Genomic DNA, 8,737 nt, shown 5'->3' with positions numbered 1-8,737 from the left:
CGAATTTTGTTTCCGCTCGCGCAAATTTAACATGGCCCGCGTCTAAATCTCGTTTCGCACCCCCCTACTACTTACAATACAGTCTCAATCGCAAAATCTTCCGGCTTATTTTCCTCTCTCCTCACCCTATTTCCGCTATCGATTACCCATATCCCTCGGAATTTCAAATCGCCGAAATGCTCCGCGAAAATTCGACGTCGGTGTAAAATATGTGTGTCGCGTCCATTTACCCGAGAAGACTCGACGAAAAAGCAAGCTGCAGACGCGAGATTTTCGGTGAAAGAGCTTTTTGGACTCGTCGACATGGAACAACAACAGCTGCAAGCTGATCGATCCGAGCCGACGTGTGATCAGGACTATTTGATGCCTAAAAATTCTCGATACAAGGTTAGTGTTTTTTTGAGAACATCAGCGATGAACAATAGTAATCCATTACATTTAACAATAAATTCAGGGCGCAGAGTTACACCTGTACTACCAGAAACAAGAGATTCAAAATCAGCAGCAGGGCGAGAAAGCACTGGCGGATAATCGGAGTCGCGCATCGATGGACCCGACCGAATACGGGGACGACGAGGAGGAGGAGGAGGAGGAGGAGGAAGACGACAGTAAATTCAGATTGGACGAGATGCGCTACTCCGACGCAAGAATGGGAATCTGTAGCGTTTGCCACTTTTCCATCAGCGGAAACGACGCGAGCCCGAGCGATTTTGAAAAGGCGCTTCTCTGCTCCGACGGACATCTGCTCTGTCACCAGTGCGTGCAGCGATTCGACATACAATCGGGTATGCAATTTTTTTCCACGCAAAAATTATCAACAATATATTCCGAATCGTCGTTTTTTTTCTCATCAGACACGAATTGCGTACTGTGCGCGGCTACGGAATCGCAGCAATCGATATCCAGTGTCTCGAGGGCCAGCAGCGTCAAGAGCATAAAGCCCAAGAGAAGAGCCCGCAATCACCCGGTTCCTCGACCGCGACGCTCCCAACGGCGGAACGAGGTCCACTACGGCCTGAATTACGGAGCCGAGTCCTGCGAGGATAACTGGGAGGAGACGGAGCAAGAGGAGGCCAACTACGAGGAGTCGCGGGAAGAGTTTCAGCATGGTTGACGATATTTTCGTTAATACACAACGAGCTTTCTATCGATTGCAATATGTAAAAGAAAATTACGCTGTCGAGCAGTACAAACGGAAGCGAAACAACGCAGCTACTGCAGCATCGTCCAGAAAGAGGAGTCCGCCCCCTCGAAAGCACAGATCAACGGCCAGATGATGACCGAGTGCTCGCGCAGACCCATTCAGTGCCCGCTGCTCGATTGCGCGGTTAACGTTGCTTTTTCCGCCCTGACAAACCACTTTATCTTTGATCATCCCGAAGTGCCGATTCTTATCGTCGATCCCGGCGAGAAGAGCACGCTGGTCGTGAATTTTGACGGGCTCGTATACGATTCCAGTCGCTGTCTGGCTCTGCTGCTCGTCTCCGGAAAGCTCTCGTGAGTATACATTCGCATATACATAGAGGTTCGATGTAAAGAAATTTCAGAAGCAGATTTATACAGGCACGAGTATCGACGTTTTTAATATTTATATAATAATATCATATACGGATTTACATTACTCTGTACAGAGCTGATTCGCCTGTACTTTATAACTTTTAAAAATAAATTATCTATAAAAATCGAACATAGAACTTGGGGTATAACTAGAAAATAATAATGTCGCAGTATAGCAATATATATCGGAAAAGCGATAACATTGATTATAACACTGTGTGCATAGAGGACCAGCGGCCAAGCAGTTCAACGGAAGTCACATACACCCGCGCTACAAGAATCGGCTGCCGCTGCCCATACTGGCCGCGCGGCTGCATTGCAACGCCTCGCACGACGGTGGCGAGACGGGTAAGGGCAATCACGAGGACGGCGGTGACGTCGTGATAGCCTGGGTCGCGGGCTTGGACATCGGCAACTCCACAACTCTGCGATGCAGTATTCAGGTGATTCGAGTCGTTTCTGCGTGTATAAAGTATCGTGTCTAACGAAGTTTTTGCTCAGTTGCGAGTGTATTTTACATTGCGAACAAGTCATCTTAAGTACTTCAGCCAAACGTTTATATCAGTCTTACATGAATTTTCTTTGTTTTTTTTTAACATAAATTTTACATGCGTATGCATAATAGGCTATCGACAGCATCGACGGCGAGGCGTTCCGCTCTCTGACGTACACTGGTCCGATCAATTCCTTGCGCACTGCCCAAAAACCGAAGGAGGTCTTTCTAACCGGGGACTGCGTCATACTGCACGATGGCTTCATCAATCACATAACTTCCGGCTGCAAAAATCTCAACGTCAACGTCACGATACACTGATCTCGGGAATATTCACTATACAGCACTCAAAACTCCGGATCGCCTCGACTAATGTTTTCGGTCAACGTTCGAGAGAAAATTTGCGGTCAGTCGTTGCAAAAGCGTAATTAAAAATCGTGTATGTAGAAACGTTGTATAGAAACTTTTGTATTATTTAGAAAAAAAGTATAAATGATAAAAGTACGCAGAGTTACAAACTGGTCATGGCGGGTGGGCGAGCGTACGCCTTGGGAATAAAACCGTATTTTCTCGTTTTCGGCGCATACGCCCAGAGCCAACCGTCGACAGTCTGATTGCCGAGGTCCGCGTAAATCCAATCGGCTCGTCTCACGGATAAATCGTCCGGCGCCTGCGCCTTATAGTCATACAACACAACTAACTCGGTACCGGTCGTCTCGTCCCGGAAGTCCCTCGTATCCTTTTGTTGTAACTGCTCATTACTCATTGCATTCCCATTGCCTGCACCTGAAAAATTGTTTTCTGTCAATTTCGTTTCTTAGAGTTCCAATTAATGTACCTGTATGCGTCGTTGATTTAAAAATAGATGTGTAACATTCGTGATAAACAGATGTATATAATTTACTAAACATGAATAAAAAATGCAATTTGACTTACCTAAATTATGTGGTTCTCCAGACACTGTAGTGGTGGTGGTCGTCGTCGTCCCAGTAGTTGCATAAGAGTGAAGCACGTGACCTGGGTAAACAAAACCAGATGGCACAAAACCTTCGTTTCCATCACAATGACGAAGTACCCAGAACCAATCTGGATCATCGCGATTCAGTACTGTAACAAATTCTCCTCGTTCCACGCTCACGTCGTTTTCATCTCTCGCTACAAACGTGTATAACACAATATACCTTCCAGCTGATGGATCCTATACGTACAAACATTGATTTAGTAACAGTTGAATATTATTTTTTTATAAACACTACCAAAGCTTTTACCTTGAAAAATGGATGAACATCAGGCTGTGACTGTGTGGTTTGAATTGAATTTTGTGACTGAGATATTGACTGGTTGACATTTATGTCGGCAGTTGTGATATTACGTGCATAACTTTCACAATCTGAAGCTGAACCAGTATCGGTATGCACATTATCCATACCCCCTGATCTCCCAGAACTGACCAAGTCCGTATCATCCATTGACCTGGGTAATTTCTTCTTGACATTGTTCATGAGAGCAAGTGTCGTTTCTGCTAATTGTGACGTGTAAGGTGCACAATAAGAATGAGGCACAAAGCCTTCCATTCGAGTATCAGCAGCAATGACATAGACCCAGTCATTTTCTCTGTATAATACGTTCACCACCTATAAAATGAATTTTATCAAATAAATCAAAGGATAGACATAATCTCAATTATAATTTGCATAAGAAAACGACTTGGAATATCTTACCTGTCCTCTCTTGACTTGCAGTTCATCGTCGACACAGGGAGTAAAGTCATGAATAATGACCATTTTACTGTCCGGTGAAAGACCATTTTCCTTTTCAATACCAACTCTCACGAGTGTCTCTATACTGGCACTTCCAGTTATTCGACCCGGTGGTAATGGCACTCTCGAGGACAAACCCATCCCCGGTCCAAGGCCATCTTTTTCCAAGGTGAAATTGTGTGTCCCAGCTGTATGCCAAAAGTCAAACAATTCCACTATTTACTTGGATTACCATTGCCATTACAATACGAAACCATCGCCCACGACAATGTGTTAGTCAAAAAAGCCAAACCAAAAGAAAAAATTAACCCAGCCGAAAAACGGCACCCTCAAAAGTCGCGCAGTGCAGCTCTCGCAGCAGGTGGTAACTTCAATGCCCGAGCAGCAGCGTGTTTCGAGCCGAACCGTGTGCGATACCTATATAGATATATAGCATCGTTGCGCTGTGCAGCGACGAAGCGAGCGCAGAGGAGCAGAAAAGATAACCACGAAGCTCCGAAAAAAAGGAAATCTCGTAAAGGGTCGAAAGAAGCCTAAGCAAATAATGCAGACATCGCAGAGACGCAGAGAGAAAGGCTAGAATACTCACGTTTCTTCTTCTTGCCTCGGCGAATGCGCACCGGGCAGAGGAAAGCCATCCTTCCTGGCTACGTCTCGCGTCGTTGTCGTCGTCGTTGAGTCCTGCGGTTGTTGTCCTCTCTCGCGCTACGCGACAGAGCGATCCGATGCACGCGCACTACATTTCTCTGGCCCCGTCTTCCATCCGCTCACTCGGAAACGCTGCTCATATCTCTCGGTCGTGTAGGTACGTACTAGAGGTAGTCTCCGCACGGCAGGAAAAAAGGCTACACACGATTCGCTGAACGAGAATGTGTATGTGTACCGACTTATATACGCGAGAGGCCACGGCAAGTGTTCCACGCTGCAGTCGCAAAAAAGTGGCAAAGACAAAGTTCCCCGAAGTATCGAAGTAAGTGCGAGTCTGCGGTTGGTCGTCGCGCTCTCGCTGCAGCGATGCACTACTCGTCTGTCGTCCGATCGCTGCAGCGGCGTAAACTCGTTTCCCTCGACACCCGCGCGCACCTTCTCCCTCTCTACTATCCGATCACTGCACTCTCGAGAAAGAGAGAGAGAGGGAGGGAGAGAGAGGAGAGGAGAGTCGAAAAGCGCGCTCCGCACACTCACACACGCATGCAGGTGGATCAAACACCTGTGTGTGCCCTATATACATATACAGACGACTGCGTCCTGCGAAATCCAGCGGATGATCGCTATATATATATACACTGCTGGAGAACTGTGCGCGTTGCATGTGTGAGATCGATTTTGTCGCTGCGTACACTGCCCTGCGGCAGGACACTCTCGCGAGATCCCGATCGCCGCCTTGTGTGTGGGCGCGAGCGTGCAACAGGTTGCATCTACACTGGCGCTCTCGATGCGCGAAGTGTTTAACCCGCCGAGGAAATATCCAAGTTCATTTTTCATAGATTCGATTCGATGAATCTTACGAATGAATTCGTTGAATTCGTTATCATCGATTCGGTATCCCAACGATTATGCGCATCCTGAAGATCAATTTTCAGAACGCCTCGAACGCCTCAGCGGAGTATTGTGAGCGCGGCCTGCGCTCCGAAACGCGAAAGTGCAAACGTGAACTCTCCTTCTCTCTCTCTCGTTCTCGCGACTGCTTCTGGCAGGCAGGACCATAGAGAGGAGAACAAGCGAATGCTCGTGAATGTGTGTGTGCATGTGCAGCCAAACCTGCGCACACACGTCTCTCCCCACTACCGCTTTGTTCTTATCTCAGAGATATTACGTGAACTCTCTCTTTCTTATCTCTCCTATAAATATCGACCTGTGCATAGGTGCACGTGTAGAATAGAAGAGAGATGAATTTTTGAAATGTATTTACTTTCTGCTTTCTTTCGGCGATACATTGTGATATAGAGATGCGCCGGAGCGATCGCCCGCCCCTTTTTCGTCATCCTTGCGCCCGCTGAGAGCAAAAAAGAGCCCGGGGCAAGGTAAATGGCCCAGTTATTGGCGTTTTATGCTAAAATCGACTAGTTACCGGAAATCCCTCTTCTCTGCCGAGCTTCTTTTTCTTCGCGGATTGTAATTAGCGAAGACTCGTGTTTTGTGCATGTTGCTGTACGCGTTCTTTCTTTTTTTCAAGTGAATTATCGCAAAATTATAAGCCTTTTCTTCGTTTTATATCGAGACGGATAAAAAATTTATTGGTATATATAACACACTATATACATCCTGCATATCACGTTTCGTTGCTCGATTCTTTTAGAAGAGAAAACCTCTCGAGATACAAAACCAGTTCACAGTGCTTTGTATGAGGAAACATGTCGACGGGAACTGCTTTTACAGGTACTAGCGGCTCGCCAAAATATTGCTTTGAATTGGGTCTGGCTAAATCGACTAGATTTCTTATCGCCGCTTTGGGATCGCAAGAGATGTAAACTAGTTTTTTCAATTTTTTGGCCTTACGCAGGGATACCAGCGCTTTTTGATCTGCAAACATAATTTTCAATGAGCCGAGAATATGTTTATTTAACAATAACGTAAACGTTAATTGTGAATAAGTCTTACGTAAGCCGGCTCTCGGTGGGTCGACGATGGCGACAATATTGGGTTTGGTTGTCCTGTTGATTACAGGTAGCAAAATGTCTTCTGCTTTTCCAACGAAGAATTCGCAGTTTTTTACATCATTTTCCTTTGCATTTACTTTTGCATTTTCGATGGCACTTGGAGTCATTTCAATGCCAAGTACTTCGTCACAGTGCTAGAAAAGTAATCAAAAATGTAATATTTGTTTAGGTATTGTATCAAATGTACAAGGACTATTCATTTACTTTAGCAAAACTAAGTCCTATAGTGCCGGTTCCGCAACAAACGTCCAGTAAAGCCGTGTCAGTCAAAGGCTTTGCCAACTCAATAGCTGTATTGTACAAAGCTTCAGCACCTAAGGTGTTGATTTGGAAAAAGGCTTCAGGAGATATTCTAAATGTCATTCCAAGTAGAGTTTCTTCTATGTAATGGGTTCCACTGATGTGCTCTATTACACCACCACCTTCTCCACCAGCCCCTCTAAAATAATTTTTAAATACAAAAAAGGAATACATTTATTAAATTATGTACGCAAGGTTCTTTACTTTTTCTCAATCGTTTGGAAGAATAAAGATGTAACATTAGCTTCTTTGTGTTGCTCAAAAAATTCTTTCAATTCATTCTTCAAACTCTTTCTGTCTTCATCACTCATGTTTTGTGGATTTATTGCAACTACTAACATCAAGTGGTTTTTCCGCGTTGTTCTGGCAGTAACTTGTTTCCAGTATCCACTATGTGTCACTGGATCAAATGTATCTAAATCTGAATCACAGACAAATTTTTCCAGTATCTAAAAAAAAATATAATTATTAGAATTTTACTTTAAGAATAAAGAAATCTACTTCATACTTTAATGGCGGTTTTCATTTGTTGAGGAATGTGGCAAAGATCATCAATTGGTCCTACAGCTATTGATCCAGCTGCATAACTTGACAGCCTAAATCCAATCATTTTTTTGCTTCCTGTTACATCCAAACCTAAAAAATATATATAAAATATGAATGATATTAAATTACTTATACATTTTGTCTAATAGCTTGTGCACTTACCAATAGTAAATTCACATTTATTTCTGTATCCTTCTGTCACATCAGTGTGAACAATTTCTCCCAACTCACAAGGTAAACCATTGTGTTTCTGTTTTTGAGAATTATACCATTTTTCAAGATCTTTATTCACCTTTGACATTTCTTGCCCCAACCTATTTATAACATCTCTCATTTCTTTTTGTTTGAACTCCAGCTAAAATAAAAAAATACGTAATGCAATGGTAGTAGAAAAGTATTTTCAACAAAAGCAGCTTAAAGAAAAGATGAATTACCTGTTCCTTGTATGGCATACTGAATAGAGGTGTTGTATTTATTTTTATCCTCTCTTCAGGTGATAGAGATTCAGCTGGATTATCTATTCTGGCCTTCTTACGAGACTCTGCCCTTCTTTCCTGTTTCCTCTTCATGTAAGGATCTGGTGCAGGATTTGCAGCCTAATGAGACAGCCAAAAAGGTACAATCTCTTCTATTAAATTTACAACCGTTTATTTGGTATAATAAAATATTGCAATAAAATATACTCACGTGAGCTGTTAGCCTTGCATGTTTCCATTCGATTCCATTGAGTACTTTGATTGCTTTCTCGCGATTCTCCTCACTGCGAAAGCAAATATATGCCCAGCCACTGCCTCTCTTTGGTGGTTTAATTTTATTAGCATTTAATTCCAGCTTCTCGTTTAAAAATTTCTTGAATTCACCAATACCATAGTGTTTCGGCAACCCTCTTATTTCTATCTTGAACTTCTCTGTTGTAAAGTCATCGCGATCCAAGTAGGCATAAAGGTCCTCTCCGTTTACAGCATTTTTTTTGGGTTCTTCCTTTGCTGCATTTTCTTTTGGTTCATCCTTCGCAATAATGTCTTTTGACTCCTCCTTTTCGTGTGATGACTCTTCTTTTACAGGATTTTCTTTCGGTTCTTCCTTTACACTATTGTCGCTCAGCGCCTCGATATTTATTTCACTCATTGTAACGTTCGTTTAAAAGACAGTAAGATTTTTTTATTTCACTGCACTCTGTACCCTAATCTAACCTTATTGTCCTTATTCCGGCTTGCCAGAATAGCAACAACTCAAAACTCCGGAAACATGTGTTCGATTCGCGTGATGGCCAAGCGGGCAACGTTGCCAAATAACGATAGAAAACAGGTGTGAAAATATGGCGCGAAATTTAAAAATTAGCCATTACAGACTATTGAACATGTAAACAAAGCGTAATTAATGCCTAATATTCAAACGCGGCAACGTGATGTGCAAAAATA

General features: G+C 43.4%; 3 protein-coding genes across 6 annotated transcripts; 1 reads left to right on the top strand and 2 right to left on the bottom strand.

The window, feature by feature from the left end:
• Window positions 1-9: 9 nt before the first annotated feature.
• On the top strand, window positions 10-3,250 carry LOC100679314. Of its 3 annotated transcripts, XR_004344713.1 has the most exons (7): window positions 14-387; window positions 455-785; window positions 855-1,109; window positions 1,188-1,497; window positions 1,784-2,000; window positions 2,183-2,456; window positions 3,008-3,250. XR_004344713.1 is itself a non-coding variant. In XM_008205282.4 (6 exons), the coding sequence occupies exons 1-6, from the start codon at window positions 304-306 to the stop codon at window positions 2,476-2,478; spliced, it is 1,482 nt and encodes a 493-aa protein (XP_008203504.1). In that variant the 5' UTR covers window positions 10-303; the 3' UTR covers window positions 2,479-2,985. The 3 variants fall into 3 exon arrangements, 2 of the variants coding, with proteins under 2 accessions (XP_008203504.1, XP_003425697.1); XM_008205282.4 differs by lacking the exon at window positions 3,008-3,250 and having other exon boundaries at window positions 10-387; window positions 2,194-2,985; XM_003425649.5 differs by lacking the exon at window positions 3,008-3,250 and having other exon boundaries at window positions 11-387; window positions 2,183-2,985.
• Window positions 1,559-5,159, bottom strand: LOC100120146 (SH3 domain-containing protein Dlish). The gene is made up of 5 exons (XM_001603760.6): window positions 4,400-5,159; window positions 3,772-3,998; window positions 3,319-3,684; window positions 2,987-3,248; window positions 1,559-2,836 (listed from the first exon to the last, which is right to left on the bottom strand). Exons 1-5 carry the CDS (start codon window positions 4,446-4,448, stop codon window positions 2,562-2,564), a joined length of 1,179 nt encoding a protein of 392 aa, XP_001603810.1. The 5' UTR covers window positions 4,449-5,159; the 3' UTR covers window positions 1,559-2,561.
• Window positions 5,160-6,010: 851 nt separating this feature from the next.
• Window positions 6,011-8,589, bottom strand: LOC100120113 (tRNA (uracil-5-)-methyltransferase homolog A). Of its 2 annotated transcripts, XM_001603733.6 has the most exons (8): window positions 8,004-8,589; window positions 7,751-7,912; window positions 7,479-7,671; window positions 7,279-7,406; window positions 6,975-7,219; window positions 6,675-6,909; window positions 6,412-6,604; window positions 6,011-6,333 (listed from the first exon to the last, which is right to left on the bottom strand). In XM_001603733.6, the coding sequence occupies exons 1-8, from the start codon at window positions 8,442-8,444 to the stop codon at window positions 6,083-6,085; spliced, it is 1,848 nt and encodes a 615-aa protein (XP_001603783.1). In that variant the 5' UTR covers window positions 8,445-8,589; the 3' UTR covers window positions 6,011-6,082. The 2 variants fall into 2 exon arrangements, with proteins under 2 accessions (XP_001603783.1, XP_031783619.1); XM_031927759.2 differs by having other exon boundaries at window positions 6,011-6,604.
• Window positions 8,590-8,737: the final 148 nt, after the last annotated feature.

The sequence above is a fragment of the Nasonia vitripennis genome, chromosome 3 (assembly GCF_009193385.2).
Source record: "Nasonia vitripennis strain AsymCx chromosome 3, Nvit_psr_1.1, whole genome shotgun sequence".
Lineage (NCBI taxonomy): Eukaryota > Metazoa > Arthropoda > Insecta > Hymenoptera > Pteromalidae > Nasonia > Nasonia vitripennis.
The sequence above is the reverse complement of the archived record's forward strand: the minus strand, read 5'-3'. Positions and strand labels throughout refer to the sequence as shown.